This window comes from Kuraishia capsulata, genomic scaffold, assembly GCF_000576695.1.
Source record: "Kuraishia capsulata CBS 1993 genomic scaffold, Kuraishia_capsulata_scaffold_2, whole genome shotgun sequence".
In the NCBI taxonomy this organism is placed as follows: Eukaryota; Fungi; Ascomycota; class Pichiomycetes; order Pichiales; family Pichiaceae; genus Kuraishia; species Kuraishia capsulata.
Window position 1 is genome coordinate 1694246 of NW_019172951.1, and position 16648 is coordinate 1710893.

General features: G+C 44.6%; 11 protein-coding genes across 11 annotated transcripts; 7 read left to right on the forward strand and 4 right to left on the reverse strand.

Annotated features, from left to right (window-relative positions):
- Window positions 1–191: 191 nt before the first annotated feature.
- On the forward strand, window positions 192–1886 carry KUCA_T00002204001 (uncharacterized protein; the record flags this gene model as incomplete). Its single annotated transcript, XM_022604460.1, has 1 exon — window positions 192–1886. The coding sequence occupies one exon, from the start codon at window positions 192–194 to the stop codon at window positions 1884–1886; it is 1695 nt and encodes a 564-aa protein (XP_022458240.1).
- Window positions 1887–2621: 735 nt separating this feature from the next.
- KUCA_T00002205001 (uncharacterized protein) lies at window positions 2622–5582 on the forward strand (the record flags this gene model as incomplete). The annotated part of the gene is made up of 1 exon (XM_022604461.1): window positions 2622–5582. One exon carries the CDS (start codon window positions 2622–2624, stop codon window positions 5580–5582), a length of 2961 nt encoding a protein of 986 aa, XP_022458241.1.
- A 196-nt stretch (window positions 5583–5778) lies between these two features.
- On the forward strand, window positions 5779–7110 carry KUCA_T00002206001 (uncharacterized protein; the record flags this gene model as incomplete). Its single annotated transcript, XM_022604464.1, has 1 exon — window positions 5779–7110. The coding sequence occupies one exon, from the start codon at window positions 5779–5781 to the stop codon at window positions 7108–7110; it is 1332 nt and encodes a 443-aa protein (XP_022458242.1).
- A 649-nt stretch (window positions 7111–7759) lies between these two features.
- On the forward strand, window positions 7760–8884 carry KUCA_T00002207001 (uncharacterized protein; the record flags this gene model as incomplete). The annotated part of the gene is made up of 1 exon (XM_022604465.1): window positions 7760–8884. One exon carries the CDS (start codon window positions 7760–7762, stop codon window positions 8882–8884), a length of 1125 nt encoding a protein of 374 aa, XP_022458243.1.
- A 99-nt stretch (window positions 8885–8983) lies between these two features.
- KUCA_T00002208001 (uncharacterized protein) lies at window positions 8984–10138 on the forward strand (the record flags this gene model as incomplete). Its single annotated transcript, XM_022604466.1, has 1 exon — window positions 8984–10138. One exon carries the CDS (start codon window positions 8984–8986, stop codon window positions 10136–10138), a length of 1155 nt encoding a protein of 384 aa, XP_022458244.1.
- A 176-nt stretch (window positions 10139–10314) lies between these two features.
- On the reverse strand, window positions 10315–10884 carry KUCA_T00002209001 (uncharacterized protein; the record flags this gene model as incomplete). Its single annotated transcript, XM_022604467.1, has 1 exon — window positions 10315–10884. The coding sequence occupies one exon, from the start codon at window positions 10882–10884 to the stop codon at window positions 10315–10317; it is 570 nt and encodes a 189-aa protein (XP_022458245.1).
- A 228-nt stretch (window positions 10885–11112) lies between these two features.
- KUCA_T00002210001 (uncharacterized protein) lies at window positions 11113–11523 on the reverse strand (the record flags this gene model as incomplete). Its single annotated transcript, XM_022604468.1, has 1 exon — window positions 11113–11523. The coding sequence occupies one exon, from the start codon at window positions 11521–11523 to the stop codon at window positions 11113–11115; it is 411 nt and encodes a 136-aa protein (XP_022458246.1).
- Window positions 11524–11804: 281 nt separating this feature from the next.
- KUCA_T00002211001 (uncharacterized protein) lies at window positions 11805–12129 on the forward strand (the record flags this gene model as incomplete). Its single annotated transcript, XM_022604469.1, has 2 exons — window positions 11805–11831; window positions 11896–12129. 2 exons carry the CDS (start codon window positions 11805–11807, stop codon window positions 12127–12129), a joined length of 261 nt encoding a protein of 86 aa, XP_022458247.1.
- Window positions 12130–12152: 23 nt separating this feature from the next.
- Window positions 12153–12677, reverse strand: KUCA_T00002212001 (uncharacterized protein; the record flags this gene model as incomplete). The annotated part of the gene is made up of 2 exons (XM_022604470.1): window positions 12153–12573; window positions 12634–12677. 2 exons carry the CDS (start codon window positions 12675–12677, stop codon window positions 12153–12155), a joined length of 465 nt encoding a protein of 154 aa, XP_022458248.1.
- Window positions 12678–12874: 197 nt separating this feature from the next.
- KUCA_T00002213001 (uncharacterized protein) lies at window positions 12875–14032 on the forward strand (the record flags this gene model as incomplete). Its single annotated transcript, XM_022604471.1, has 1 exon — window positions 12875–14032. The coding sequence occupies one exon, from the start codon at window positions 12875–12877 to the stop codon at window positions 14030–14032; it is 1158 nt and encodes a 385-aa protein (XP_022458249.1).
- Window positions 14033–14049: 17 nt separating this feature from the next.
- KUCA_T00002214001 (uncharacterized protein) lies at window positions 14050–16632 on the reverse strand (the record flags this gene model as incomplete). The annotated part of the gene is made up of 1 exon (XM_022604472.1): window positions 14050–16632. One exon carries the CDS (start codon window positions 16630–16632, stop codon window positions 14050–14052), a length of 2583 nt encoding a protein of 860 aa, XP_022458250.1.
- Window positions 16633–16648: the final 16 nt, after the last annotated feature.

Sequence of the window (16648 nt, forward strand, 5' to 3'; positions counted from 1 at the left end):
AGGTTTTTCTTATCGAGCCAACATGTCAGTGCGTTGATTGCAAGGGTAGTTTCAGCCGGGAACCATGCCATTATCGCGGTAGATACCAGTCGAGCATATATATATATACAATCGGGGCCCTCCCATTGTTTTGCTCCCTTTCGTAGACGTTCTCTTCTCTCCTTTTCTTCAGATTCTGTACCCTGGGCATAATGTCATTCCTGCACAGAGTCAACGAGTTCGTCAAGCTCAAGGGTGCCGAAGGCGAAGTCACCCCTTCCCAGTGGATTAACAAGGATATCGTGCCTCTTCCACCTAATAGAAGAAACTGGGACAAATGGACATTTGCCGGTTTCTGGGCCATTAACAACCTGTGTATCTCCAACTACACGGTTGGGTCCACTCTGATCTCGATCGGAAATTCGGTGTGGATGGCCATGCTGTCCAACATCATTGGTAGATTTATCATCGCGCTGATGGCTGTCTTCAACGGATATGTTGGTGCCGATTATCACATTGGTTTCCCGGTTGTTTCTCGTTATATCTGGGGTATGAAGGGTTCTTACCTGGCCATTGTCCAGAGAATCATGTTGGGTGTCGTCTGGTTGTCGACGCAATCATGGACCGGTGGTTTGTGTGTTTCTGTGATTTTGTCTTCGATCTTCCCCTCGTTCGAGCACATGAAGAACACCATGCCTGAGAACACCCACATGACTACCAAACAATTTGTTGGTTTCGTGGTGTACTGTGTGATGATGGTGTTCATGATCTATATGCCACCTGAAAGGTCGCAAAGACTGCTCACGACATTGAACACGATGCTCGGGGCGACTTTGTTTGGTATGATGGTTTACTGTTTGTGGGATGCCCACGGTGCTGGTCCTTTGCTTTCTGCAACTGCAGCTGCCACCACGTCCTCTGAAAAGGGTTGGGCAATTGTTGCAGGTATCAAGACGGTTATCGGAACCATTGCCGTCGGTCTGACGAATCAGCCAGATTATAACCGCTTTGCCAAAACTTCTGGTGACCAGGTTTACGGCCAAGTCTTCTCCATCCTCTTCTATGGTAACATTGTTCCTCTTATGGGAATGCTCACTACCTCGGCCACTGCCAAGATCTGGCCTTCTACCGGTGGAATATGGAATCCTCCCCTTATTTGTGCGCAATGGATGGCCGATGATTACAACCCAAAATCGCGTGCCGGTTCCTTCTTCTGTGGTGTTGGTTTGCTGGCAGGCCAGCTGGCCATCAATACCATCGACAACGCTTTCTCCGCAGGCATGGATATTTCTGGTTTGTTCCCCAAATACTTCACTTTGAGAAGAGGTGCCTATCTGGGACTGGTTTTGGCCATTTGTATGAACCCATGGCAATTGCTCTCCACTGCTAGTGTTTTCATTAACGTGATGTCTGCTTACTCCGTTCTGCTGGGAGCAATGACTGGTATCATGTGCTGTGACTACTGGATCATCAGAAAGAGGAAGATCAAGCTCAGCGATTTGTTCAACCCAACACCATCCTCTATCTATTGGTTCAACGGTGGCTACAACTGGAGAGCCTTTGTTGCATGGGTCATTGGGTTTGCTCCTCTCATGCCTGGTTTCGTTCATGCTTGTAATGAGAAAATCAAGATTCCTCTGGGGGCCCAGCATCTCTATTATCTCGCCTATATCTATGGTTTCATCGTGTCGTTCGTGATCCATTACGGTATCAATCACTTTTTCCCACCACCAGGTCTAGGTGAGGTTGACGAGTACGACCAGTTTGGCACCTTTACCCTGGATGAGTGTAAAAAGTTCAACATCATCCCCCACGAAGACATGGGCACTTTGGAGTCTGCAGCAGCCTCATCTTCTGTTGAGAACGAGAAGGCCATGGCTGAGATCAAGGTGAACCAGTTGAGCTAGATTTGTTTTTGGGTCCTGCGCTTGGATATTTTTGTTAGTTAGACGTTGGATGGTAATCATATAACTGTCATTGAATAAACGTGATTGAGTAATTGTCATCGAAAGTTTCCCTTGTTATAACAGTTTCCAAAGAAGAATCCTCAAATGACCATCCTCAATCAATTGTCGCCAAATAACCTCGCTCAAGTAAAACTGAACATAGAGTCGTTATTGTTGTATAATTCATCCAGAATTTGTCATTTAAGATTTGTAATTCAACATTTTGTATTTCAATGTAATGTATCAGGGAAGAGAAGTGGTAAACTGTGCGCAGGAAACCTATGAGCAATACAACAAGACTCACGTAGTCTCTATAGACATACGTTCTGATCTTCCGAAAATATAACCCATGACCCACCAAAGATCCGTAAAAAATGCCTATGATATTCAAAATTCAAAGCCAGCAGCAGATATCAAATACCCAATATATCACGACAACCTCATCACGAATCCAATTGGAAGTATCCCGCAATCGCGTAATCACCTGCACTGTTTCCATGCTCATCGCAGGATGCCCGATACGGGTATGCCGTTCGAGCCAATCACGAGCCACTTTCCCCGACAGATAGATTAGATATAAAACACAAGAAGGGCTTGAGCCGGTTCTGGTGCAGAGAGATATATACCAGTAACAATGCAGGAGGTCAATTCTTGCGAGCATGCTAAGTGCTTTAGCCATCCGTGCAAGAACCAATAATGACCAAATCAAAGAGTCTGCTTATCGGGGTGGATGTTGGTGGGACCAACACTGATTCCGTTCTTATCAACCCTTTGGAGCTGGAGTCCCAGGACTCGGGAGTTTTGGCGTTCCATAAGTCAGCAACCACGTTGGATGTGAGTGATGGGATTCAAAAAGCAATTGCAAATTTATTCGAGCAAAGACCAGACATCTCAAAGCAAGAGGTTGCCAGTGTTACCATAGGCACCACCCACTTTATCAATGCTGTTGTAGAGCAAGATAGGGCCAAACTCGAGAGAGTAGCTGTGATAAGATTGGCAGGACCTTTCTCGCAGTTTGCACTGCCATTTTCTGATTTTCCAGCTGGTCTGGCCCACATCTTGAATGGATACCATGCTCTGCTTGATGGTGGTCATCGTGTGGACGGCACTGAATTGAGGCCATTGGACGTGAAAGGACTCCAAAATCACGCTGAGAAGATCAAAGAGCTCGGTATCAATGCAATTGTCGTGAATGGACAGTTTTCACCAATGTACAGAGACCATGAGCTGAGGGCCGCCGAGATCATCAGATCGATCATACCCAGTGCCGACGTGATCATGTCCCATACGGTCTCCACCATCGGGTTTATTGAAAGAGAAGACGCTTCAATTCTCAATGCAGCTGTGATATCATTTGCTAAGAAGATTATTGCTTCTTTCAAGGGCGCTGTGAAGAGCTTGGGTTTATCATGTCCGGTGATGCTTACCCAGAACGATGGAACCGTTCTGTCTACCGAGGAGGCCATTAGAACGCCTGTGAAAACTTTTTCTTCCGGGGCCACAAACTCAATGAGAGGAGCGGCCCTTCTTTGTTCCAAAGAGAAGGCGATTCAGGGTAAGTCGGTAATTGTGGTTGATGTTGGTGGGACCACCACCGATGTGGGACTTTTGCTTCCCACCGGGTTTCCAAGACAGTCCTCGGCCTATTCGCTTCTGGGAGGCGTCAGAACAAATTTCTCTATGCCTCAGGTTGAGTCCATTGGTCTGGGAGGTGGTTCTCGTGTGAGAGTCTCAGAGAATGAGATTTCCGTTGGCCCCGACTCTGTGGGCTCTAACATCATCAAGGACGGTTTGGTGTTTGAAGGCTCAATTACCACTGCCACAGATGTGACCGTTGCAATTGGACAGGATGATGTTTCGATTAGGGACAAGTCTCTCTATGAAGTGGGTAATCCCGATCTGGTCAGGGGAAAGTTTGACGAGAAGACCAAGGCCATGTTCACTGCAGAACTGAAAGCAATGATGGAAAGGGTCATAGATAGGATGAAGACGTCTCCCGAACCGTTGCCCGTTCTACTTGTCGGAGGAGGTTCCTTTATTGCTCCTGATCATTTAGATGGTGCTTCTGTTGTTCTGAGACCCCCATACTTCGGAGTTGTCAATGCCATTGGTGCTGCCATTGGGAAGATCTCTGCAACAGTCCAGACCATCAAGCATATTCAGCCTGGTGAAGACAAAGATATTGTTTTGGAGCAGCTTAAGGCCCAAGCTTTAGAAGAAGCTGTTGCTAAGGGAGCTTTGCGTGATACTGTGGTAACGGTAGATTTGCTTGTGAACCCTATTCCATATGTTCCTAATACAATTGAGTTCCTGGTGAAAGTCATTGGAGATGTGGACTACGAGCATGTTCAGCTAACATCTGCTGAATCGGCGAACGACGGTGAAATTGAGACTGGTGGCCACGTTGTTAAGGACTCGTCCTTTTCCAATGACAAAATCACGCATGTGGAGGTTGAATTCGATGCTAAGACGTATGTTCCTCACATCAACTCCGAAAAGGAGTGGATTTTGTCTGAGGTGGATGCAGAGTTCTTGAGAATTGGAACCTACATCCTCGGCTGTGGTGGTGGAGGAACTCCATACCACCATTGGCTTGCTCTCAGACACATTATCAGATCGGGGCAAGAGGTGAAAATCATCGAACCCAGTGCCATATCGAAGTACACACCAGAAGGTGATGAAGGATGCGTTTTGGCAGTTGGCTATGCAGGCTCTCCAACTGTTGCGTACGAGCAGTTAGCTGGTGTTGAAATGTTTGATGCTTACAAGATGTTGGCCCGTTTCACTGGTCGTGAACCATTTGCTACTCTTTCTTATGAGATTGGTGGAGGAAACGGCCTGACCGGGCTCAAGATAGCGGCCGAGCTGGGAGTCCCATGCATTGATGGTGATCTGATGGGAAGAGCATACCCAACAATTTGGCAAATGATTCCAATGGCATATAGCGATAAAACTGTTTTTACCCCAGGGTGTCTTTCTGATGGTAATGGAAATACAATCATCATGCCTGAGGCCGCCAATGATGTGCTACTGGAGAAAGTTTTCCGGGCGTCTCTGGCTGAAATAGGTGCCCATTGCGGTGCGGTCACTTATATTAACAACGAGGATATTGCTGAAAGGTCTATTCTCAACTCATGCTCGTTGTCGTGGAAAATTGGCCGGGCAGTTCACATCGCCAGACAAGAATCCAAGGTTGAGGCTTTGCCAGAGATCATCATCGATGCTGTTGGTGGCTGTGAGTCGGGAAAGTGCATCTTCAAAGGTAAAATCGTCAGAGTTGAGAAGAAATTGTTCAAAGGACATGTTTATGGTGAGATAGACATTGAGAACGATGACAGATCCGAAACTCTGACGATTCCATTCAAGAACGAGAATATCTACTGTGAAAAGGCCCTTGATGGTGTAAAAGAGATCGTGGCCTCTGTACCGGATTTGATTTCTGTCAACGACAAAGATACGGGCGAAGCTCTGGGTACTCAGGATTACAGGTACGGTCTTTTAGTGTTCGTGCTTGTCATTGCTCCAAGCAACAGATGGACGGACACCAAGAGGGCCATTGAGAACGGTGGGCCCAAGGGTTTCGGATATGAGTTCGATTACAAGCCCAGCGGAAAGTATACGATGCCCACAAGTGTTATCGAAGAGTACTACAAATAACAAGAGCATAGTGAAATAATATACGTGCGAGTGCTTGCATAAACTGTTTCTTATCTTGCATTAGATCTTACATAACCAGAATTACCCCATTCGGCTTCGTCTGCCATATCAACAGCGTGTCAATTGGCTGCGTGCGGTTACATCGACTCGGCATTGTCAAAAAGCTCTCGCCTAGCTAGCTCTCCACCCGCAAGAGATGCCGGATTCGAAAGTTGTGGCCGGGTTTGCTTCCTCATTGAGACGATCCTCTAATTATGGCTATGTTGATTTTGAGCAGCTTTCTCCAGCGACTTCGGTTCGTTCAGAAGCAATTTCCAGCGTGAAAAGCATCCGTGGTCTGAGGTCTACCCCCTCTCAAACTGTTTTTAATGCTATCAACGTACTAATAGGATTGGGACTTCTTTCTTTGCCCTTGGGCTTTCATTATGCAGGCTGGGTGCTGGGCCTTTTTTGTTTCACATGTGCTGCTCTGGCTACCAGATATACTGCTATATTGCTGGGTAGAATATTAGACCGGTATCCTGATTTAAACACATATAGCGACATCGGTGCTCTTGTCGTCGGGCAGAACTTCAACCGGCTGATCAAATGCACGTTTTTACTTGACCTTATGGGTGCTGGTGTCTCTATGGTTGTTCTTTTTGCCGACTCAATGGGTGGTAGGGTGTGGAAAATAGCAATCTGTTCGTTGCTATTTTTTCTCAATTTTCTACCATTGAGTGTACTGTCTTTTCTCAGCTTTTTGGGAATTCTGTGCACCAGTGCGGTAGTTGTCCTGGTGTTTGTGTGTGGACTGTTGCAATCATCTCCCCCTGGTTCGTTACTATCTCCGGTAGCAACCAATCTGTGGCCCTCCAGTTGGGTTGAATTTTTCGTCTCTCTGGGCATATTCATGGCTCCTTGGGGTGGTCATGTGATTTTTCCTGAGCTCAAACGGGATATGCATTCGCAGTCGAAGTATCCAACATGTGTGGATATCACGTTTGCATTTGCATACACCACAGATGCCGTTATTGGTGCTCTTGGGTTCCTCATGTATGGAGAAGGAGTTTTGGATGAGATCACGCAAAACTTGTTACTGAACAAGGGTCTTCCCAAATGGGTGAAAACGCTCATCATGTCGCTGATTTGCTTCATTCCATTGGCCAAACTGCCTCTTGTTTCTCGTCCAATTTTGAGTATCTGGGATGCAATGATACAAAAACCACGGAATTCTGAAACTGAGCCTCTAATTGATCCTCAGATAGAACCAACCAGCCATAATCACAGAGCAATGTTTATTCTGGGTCGGTTTTTTCTGAGCGCTGTTTTCCTGATTCTGTCGTTCGTCTTTTCAAAATTCGGAAAGATCATGTCCCTGATAGGAAGTGCCATTTGCATTCTAATCTGCATTATTCTTCCTTTGTATTTCCACATGATCCTACTTGGCGACACCTTTGGCGTTTGGAAGAGGAGAATTACCTGGTCTGGCATTGTTTTATGTGGTATTTTGTCTATATGTGGGACGATATCTGTGTGTATAGTTTGAACGGTCTAGACGATGATTGATGAATTAGATTTTCCATGGTCTGTTATCTCCTTGTACTAACGTATTCGTTATCTTGACTGTTTTATGCCTTTATTTTTTCAAATTGTGCTTATCTCTGGGGCGCCACACGACAATGTCGTTATCGTAACTTCTCCCCAGAATGGTTTGTTACGCGTTCTTCTTTTCGAGATTCACACAATGATTGAGCTAATCAAGGGAAGTAGCGATGGAATTGCCTCTTTGTGGTGGGTATAATTTTTTTAGCTGCTGGCTTTGGCAGGATCAACTTTTCGTCTTGTCTTGTCTTGTCTTGTCTTGTCGTGTCCGATTTTGCCATAACTAACTTTCTAAGGCTCCTCTCCACTTTAAACAAACAGCTTTCGAAGAACAAAATCCAGGAATTTGAAATATCACGAGCTTGCAAGGAAATTGAAATAATCGACCCCGTGGCACTTAGAGTCGCCTCGAGTCTCTTGTTAGGAGTTACCCTGGTATACAAGAAGCAGGTCGAATACGTGTATCGTAATGAAGACCGAATCATTGTGAATATATTTTTGAACGCGCATGCTAACTTTTGCAAGGTGATACAGCTCAATTTCGTGTCCATCTAATTGGCGATAATGGGTCCAAAAATGTGGTTACAACCGGGATGGAAACGCGTCAACAGCTTCTACAAGATGACCCCAACTTCGCCATTGACCTGCTCAACTGTGAAGTTATGGACTTGACTCCTGAAAATCTCACTAACGTATCATTTGAATATCATTCCCAGGATCGGGAACTTGAAAATCTCAGAAGGGCTCGAAGGTTGACAAGAACCAGTTCTGTAGAAGCGGATGTGAGTTCTCTCCCAATGACAGAAGCGGATTACGATTTAGATCTCAATATTGAGTTTGAGCCGATCGACGAAGAGCTCAATTTTACATTTGGTGGAGATTTGACAATGGAGCATCATTTTGATACAGCCAGGGCTGTTGATCCTCTCATTGTGAATGAACCTGAGAATATTCCGGCGAAGCCAATGGCACCCTCCAAGCGGAGAAGGGTAGGACTCACGTTCGATAAGTCTATTTACTTGTCTTTTGAGGATCTGAGACACACCCGAGTAAATTATGTTAATCTAATGGTTGACATTGCTAAGCGGAAGATGCCAAAATTGACTGATATAAAAATCAACCAGATCTTGGGGCAGCTTAATCAGCTTCCGCAATTTGAGTTACCTCAACGTCCAGCGTTGTTGCTCGATTCGACAGTATCTTCTGAAGTTGAAAATGCCAGAAGACTTAGACGCAGTTCCACACAATCAAGTACTACTACTGACACATTGCACGTCGAGCTTCCCGAGTTTGAATTGCAAGGACCAGGGATTGATCTTGATCCATTTACACCCAGTTTTGATCTGGTTTCTGAGCTTGTGAGAAACAGGGATTCTTCTACTACATCATCCAGATCAAGCTCACGAGCTCCGAGGGGACGATTTGATACTTTGGAAGAGGCCATTGATGAGGACTCATATACTGAGGACAACCCAATTTTGCACAGCATGGAGCCCAACGCCAGAAATCTGTATCGACACATAGCCAAACGCGCGAACGAGGGAACCATTACTTTGCGACAAATTCTGCCCTCCCGGTGTTCCAGAAAGGTTGCAGTTACAACATTGAGTGGTGTCTTGCTTCTTGCAACCAAAGGACTGGTGTATATAGGCCAGTCATCTTCATTTCAGTTGGAAAATGCAGAGAACATTGTCATTGGCTTTGCGGCGCAATTTTGAGTCATACACTCTAATAATCAATAGCTACCTGACGCGTTCTCAATCTTGCTAAATATTTCAAATACCTTTCCAACTTTTGGTGCGCACTTCCTCAATACAATGTCGTTTGATCCGGATAAGTGGACAGTATCGTCCAATGATGCACTCCAGATATCGCTTGCTGAACCTCAAGGTGCTTTTAGTTTTCGTCCTGCTTTCACATATCCCGTGTTTGGTGATTCTGAACAAATATTTGGCTATAAGGACCTGAAGATCGCGCTTGCTTTCGACTGTGCCGCTCTGTTTCCCTTCTTGTCAGTCACATATAGCTCTAAGCTGGAGAATCATGATGACATCATTGACGTTCAGGCCAAGTTGTTGGAGTTTCTGCCTAAAGAAACCATCATCTCTGATGAGAACAAATGGTTGGATGTCGTTGAAGCAGATAAATTTGAGATTCCCGGAACAAAGATTAAAACATATCACAGAGGTGATGAAGAATTTTCTATATACAAGAGCACGTTGTCTGAGGCTTCGAAGCTACATCTGAGAATTCGGATTTTTGTTCTGCTGTTCATTGAGGCCGCTTCTTACATAGACGAGACTGACCCGGTATGGGAGATTTATCTTGTGTACAAGACTAGTGGGGAGAAGCCCTCATTTGTTGGATTCTCGACAGTGTATTCATATTGGTACTTCGAGTCCATGGAGAAGCACGATTTAGTTGCGTTGAAGAACGATGTGTTGGACCTCAAGATCCGCAAGAAAATCTCGCAGTTTGTGATCCTTCCACCATATCAGCAAAAGGGGCATGGAAGAGAATTGTACAGTGGAATGGTAGAACAGTTTCTTCAAGACGATCAAGTTCTGGAGATATGTGTTGAGGATCCCTCAGAACAGTTTGATGATCTCAGAGACAGATGCGATCTGGAGAGACTATACAGAGAAGGTGTATTCAGCGAAGAAAATGACTTTACAAGTGGACTTGATGTGAGTGCTTGGATCAAGAAAGTTATCTCCAAGACGAAGCTGGAGAAGAGACAGTTTGCAAGATTGGTAGAAATGGCTATGCTAAAGAACGAATTTGGCACCAAGGAGATCAGATTGAAGATCAAGAGGAGACTCTATGTGAAGAATAAAGATTCGCTGGTTGAGCTTGATATTCCAACGAGAAAGGATAAGCTGCAGACTGCCTACCAAAGACTTGAAGAGGATTATTTAAGGATTCTTGAGAGAGTCAACATTGGTTCGAAGAAGAGAAAGCTCGCTACTTAAGTGAAAAATTGTGTATACTATAGCTAAAATCTTTATTTTGGCAATGCTAATTTCAAGAACAACATTTTGAAGCTTTTTTTTTCAAACCTCTTATTTCCTACAAATTCTTGGAAACCCTTAAAAAAGCCGTTTCTTCAAATCTTTAATTTGTACAAAATTCCAAAAAAACAAAAATCTCATTCTTTGCCATCAGGGCCAATCAAATAATTATCCCTCAACCACCTCATTTGTGCTATACTTTCCTCTATGTCTGCCCTAGCAGTATGAGAGTACTGTTTAGGAGGACACTTTGCCAGAAGATCAGGATTGTGTCTCTTAGCAAACTCAGAGATAGAACTCACATCGAGAATGCGATAGTGCAAATGCTCCACAGTCTCAGGTAATTCTCTGATCATGAAATTTCTATCCATATGAACAGAGTTCCCAGCTAGAACACCAACTCTTGGGCTCATGAATTGGGCGATATATGACTTGAGCTCGGAATCAACCTGTTCTTTAGTAGCTGACGAAGCTAGCACTTTGTCTATGAGTCCACTTTCGCCATGGTGGTCAAGACACCACTGGTCCATTGCATCAAGCTTAGATTTAGGAACATGAATCACAGACTCATATCCTTTCTCGTCAATCAAGTTTAGATCCTTATCAGTTATCAGGCAGCATATCTCGATAATATTATCAGTGAAGGTGTTCAGACCTGTCATTTCACAGTCTATCCAGACCAGGGGAAGCTTTGAATCAAACGACATTTTGGACCTTTGCTTAAGAAATCTCCCAACTGACAACATGAAACAAGGCCGAGTATCAATTGGCTCTGAAAATTTCGCGTGAGGTTAGTCCTCAAACGTTCGTATCGGTCTTATACTAGTGTCCAAATTTGAGCCACATCACGACCTTTCTGCTACTATCATTTTCAAAGAGAGTCCAATACGTGAATAATTAATTTGAATCTTCCTTTTAACTTATAAATACTAGATTCAAATCTTCTTACCAAAGTAAATCCATTGGTCGTCCAAAGGCTTCTCCTCCAACTCTTCCCAAGGCTTCCATTCGGCCATCTTGGTTGCCAACTCTAGTTCCTCGTTAGCCTGTATAATAACTTCTTCAATCAAACCCGCACCGATCTTGGCCTCGATCTGTTCAACAACATCAGTAGTCTCTACTATCTCAAGTCTCTTCTGGGTGAAAGTCTCAACCGATGTTCTGTAGACTGACTCCTGTGGGAAATCTTTCTTCAACTTATCCAAAGTTGCGTTGTAGAGGGCTATCAAAGCTGGACGTGGGTTTGGATGTTGGAAAATACCCGTCAAACCCGTTGGGTTGCCACTGGCAGCCTTGACCAGAATCTCCTGTGGTTTCACCTGTAGCAGGTATCTCGTAAATCTCATGATGAATGGGGAGAAATAAATGTGGTACAGAGCCGGTAGAAGAATCACTATGTTGTAACTGTGCTTCCAAATTTGAAACATTTGATTGGTGAAAGGATTAGGTAAGAGATTATATAAGAAAACATATATCACGCACGGCACGACAAAGTGTTTTTACCAGAGCACGACCTCAAATTCACGTGTTCGTAAAAGCGGAGAAAAGGCGCCATAAGCATCGGCTCCAAAAAAACACGTTTGTTCCTTTGTTCCTTCCCCCGACTACTGAAAAGTAATTGATTACAATGGTCTCCCAAGAATTCACTGACAAAGTAAGTTACACATGGCATTGATAACCGCTATGGACTGTTTCTAACTTATTCGTTTGCTTCCTAGGCTGCTGCCGTTTCCTCTCTAAGTAAGAGACCCTCTGACGACGAGCTCTTGAAGCTGTACGGATTGTACAAGCAAGCCACCGTTGGCGACAACGAAACCACCAAGCCAGGTGTTTTTGACTTCAAGGGGAAGTACAAGTGGGAAAGCTGGGAAGGTTTGAAGGGAACTTCGCAAGAAGACGCCGAGGCCCAGTACATTGAGCTTGCTACCGAGTTGATTGGAAAGTACAACTGATTCGTTTAGACGTTGTAGATGGATCATCTAATTAAATAATCTACCATCATCAAGGATGGAATTATGAATGTTGGTAGATATACTCCAATGAGGTTGTACACTTCGCTTGGAACGAGACCATGGGCTTCCCCGTGGAACCAGACGTCTAACAAACAGCACAGAGTTGTGCTGGCAGCATTAAACCCATAGAACGCGATATAATTGTGTGTTCTCTTTTTGAAAGCCCCGTTGGTGAAATTGAGCACTGCGTAGACGAAGAAGGGCAGTTGGAAAACCAGCTCGAACAGTCCGAAGTAGTACAGCCAATCTGGAGTCTTAACCAGAAGATAATCTTTATTAGTTTCGATGTGAAACTGAAATATAATTTGCTGAAGTGCCAGCCTTCTGTTTGGGGGAATTACCAAACACGAATCGATAATGACAGTGATTGGAATATGGAGAATGCTGTTGCAGAGTTAGAGTTAGAAGCTTCTCATATACAATGTTTCATTGGCCAAAACTCACAAATAGTAGTAATAGAACTTGTCCAATTTCTGACGAACACCCATTTTTCAGTTTTTCAACGGATTCGTCCGGTTTGTTTTTGCTGTTTTGAACCTTTCAGGCTTCAAATCGCGTGAAGCTCAAAATTTCGGAGATGAGCATCACAAGCTCGATTTTTCAATCTCTCCACGCTTGATAACCCGCCTATCATTGGTGTATCTATTAGTGGACTTCTTATATTTTCATTGAATTTGATACCACCATGAAAGTACCACATATCCCAATTAAATGGCTTATGTTGGCCTCCCTCCTACTGCGAATAGCATTCTTCGCATTCGGATTATACCAAGATGCCACAATGGAGGTCAAGTACACGGATATCGATTACTACGTGTTTACCGACGCTTCGAAATACGTGCTCGAGGGAAAATCACCGTATTTACGTGAGACTTACAGATACACTCCGTTATTGGCACAATTGCTTGTGCCGTGCCATATATGGTGGTTTTCGTTCGGAAAGTTGGTGTTCGTGGTGTGCGATCTGATCACGGGCTGGATCCTGTGTGATTTGACTGGCGAGAGCAAAAGAGCAGTGGTATCGATTTGCTGGCTTCTGAATCCAATGGTAATCACCATTAGCACGAGAGGAAGCTCCGAGAGTCTGTTGACGGTGGTGGTTCTGGGATCCATTTGGCTGTGGAAAAGAGGCAGGCCTATTGGTTCAGGTTTGCTTCTGGGATTGGCTATCCACTTGAAAATATACCCACTTATCTACGTGCCAACATTGTTGCTGTCGCAGAGCAGACTTGTGAGTTGGCCGAATTTCCGATTCTCTGCCTCGGTTGGGGTTTCTTTCGTGTCGCTTGGTGTTGCCATGTACTGGATGTATGGATGGGAGTTCTTGGAACATTCCTATCTCTATCACTGGGGCAGAATTGACCACAGACACAACTTTTCGCTGTATAACCAATTGATGTACCACGTGTCGAGTGGCCAGGTCCAGGCTTCCTGGGAAAAGCTCATCAGTTTCGTTCCGCAGTTGGGCTTGTCGATGGTGGTGCTGCCTTTATGGTTCTGGTATAACGGGATGGATATGGGAACTACGCTATTTCTACAGACTTTCACATTTGTCACATTCAACAAGGTCATTACGTCGCAATATTTCATTTGGTACTTATGTCTCTTGCCATTGTTGCTTGAAAACACAGATTTGACTAAATGGCAGGGAGTCCAGATGACTGTGGTGTGGGTATTATCGCAAGGCATATGGTTGCTGTTTGGATACAAACTGGAGTTCCAGGGCCTTCCAGTTTTCAGAGAACTGTTCTTGAGTTCGTTGGTGTTCTTTCTGGCTCAAATATACATCATTGGCCAGCTTGTAAAGCACGCCATACCTGTCCAGCATTTGAAGAAGGAGTGATACCAAGAGATATCCACCTATTTGCCATTCTTGTATTTTTGCAATGACAAAACATCTTCAATCTTGTTTTGCACCAACTCCAGTAATTCTTTGCGCTGTTGTAGTTCGACGTGTCTTCTGACTTTCGTATCCTCTTTCGCAAACTGTTCAACTTGGTCCCTAGTAAGTGAAGAAAGCTTCATGTCTAACTCTCTGGGGAAGTTATAGTAGAAGTCACTTAGCAGTTCAACATTTAGGAACAGCACCGCGGTGGTGGTCAATTTCTCTGAGACAACATCCATAAAAATCTCAGGACATTTGTACTTGTTTTCTTTGAACTTGCAAGCGCTCGAGTTGATGCCAGTCAATCTCATCTTGATCAAAGCAGCTCTATTTTTCAGAAAGACCCCATGTTTACCATGCTCAATCAGTTGAGGCGAAAAGTTTATCGACTCAACGTCTTTGGATTTGTCTCCAGTCTCCAAGTATTGGATTATTTGGTTGAGCTTTCTGCCGCCAATATGGTTCTTCAAAGCGTTGAACTCACCATCGCAATGTCTCAGCTCTTCCTTCAAGAGCTGGACTGAATGGGTCCGAGATTTTGACCATTCTCTGTCTTCAATCTCGATCTCATACTTGTAGGGCTTGATACAGTTCTCCACTTGATCTGCAGTCGAGTAGAATTTGCTGTTCAGAACATTCAGAGCACATTCCTGAATGACATCGCACATCAAAGGATGGTTTCTCAGAGGGGTTCCACTAATCAGATTCGAAATCTCAGACATGATTGAGTCAGTGATCAGGCCTGTCGAAAGTCTTCCTATTCCGAGCTTAGTGAGAGAGTTGTAAGCAAGGTCAAGTTTCCGATGCCAATACACATCCTGCGAGTTACTAGCAGACAGTTCATCCAAATTCGTCAACTCCAGAGAACCGGGTCTATTCCAATATCTCTGTGCTAGCAAATCTAAAACTCTTTGATCCAGTTCACTCTTCAATAAAGACCTGAGCTCGGGTCTACCAAATCTTTCGCTGAACTCTTTCACCGAACCCTTCAAAATATCAACACAGCTTGCCAGATAAGTTTCAGGAGTGAGACTCCTATCGTTGAACTCAACTTTAAATTGGTAAGCCGTCTCTTCAAGCTCTTGCTGAACATTCAAGTACATAGGCCTTAGGCTCTCTCCCATGGACTTCTCCAACACCTTCATAAGTTTCTTCTTCAGCAATCTAGTCCCAACGCTTGTACCATCAAACTGGGATTTGTGCTCTTTAAAATATGAGAATTCATAGTTTTGCTGAGCAACGTAGGCCTGAATACCCGTCTTGCGGCGAAATAACGATGTTTGACTGGGCGATTTCGTAATCACTCCCACGTAACCCATTCTGAGAGGATACTTTTTGTTTGTCAAAATTTCCTTTGCTCTTTCTGGTGTGACCAAATCAAGCTTGGTGATGACACCGATAGTCCTTTCGCCTTTGGGATCGGCCTGTTTGGCAGCTCTCAACGCAGAAGAGTTTGCCAAATCCACATCCGCAGCAGATATTGCCAGAATGATGTTGGGATTTTCCAGATAGCGATTGCATAGTTCCCTGATCTTGGTCTTCAGCTCTGTCGGCTGGTCAGCTGCCTCGATTTGTATATAACCAGGTAGATCAACGAGCGAGAGATCTGGGACTCTGGGAGATTTGATGGTCAACTGAATGGGATCATTGGATATGGCTTCATTCAAAGGAACGGCCATATTCAAGTCAAAAAGAACTTTCTGTACAGTCTGAAAATCTGTCAGATTGTACATCTTCAGGGCTGGAAACTCTGCAATTTCGGAGGCTTGTTCCGGAGAGTTTATCAAGGTCAACTCAATCGGTCTCCTAGTGACCATGTTGGAGCCTTTGGGTAAAAACTCCTGCCCAACGATAGACTCTAAAACCGACGACTTACCAGAGCTCTGAGACCCAATCACCACTATGGAAGGAAGCTTCAGAGTGTGCGAGCCATCGACATTCAGAAGCAAACTGCGTATCTCGATCATCTGTCTAGTCAAGTTCAACATGTCATTTGAAGTTGGATCTTCTTCAAACTCCTCATCTTCATCTTCCTCGCTATCATCCCCAATAAGAGTCTCGTCATCGTCATCGGAAACAAGCCCAACGGCCGCTGCAGCAGTTCCTGATCCGAGAGCCACTCCATCATCACCGCCTCCACTACCTCCGCCATCACTCCCACCACCTATGGAGCCGACCTTGTCCCAAAGTCCAGAAAAAGAGTCCATCACTCCATCAGTAATGTCCTTGACCTTTCCCAACTGGTCCTGGGTGTAACTGGAAGCCTGTTCAACTTTATAAGCAACATAGGTACCGGCAGCAGCTAGGCTTCCGCCAACCGCAGCAGGAACCCTCACAATTTTACCAGCAACTTTGCCAATGGAGAATATGGAAAATTGACGGCCACCATTACGAACCAAAGACTCCACCAACGGAGCTTTTATTTGGTGTTTGAGGCTGTGGAATGGAGAAGGCGACGAAGACGATAGGGGCCGTATTCTGCAGAGAGGGCCCGCTCTTATACTCGAGCAAGCCACTCGTTTAAAGGACGGTAGTCCTATACACCGTATTCCTAGCATGGCCAACTGTCATGAA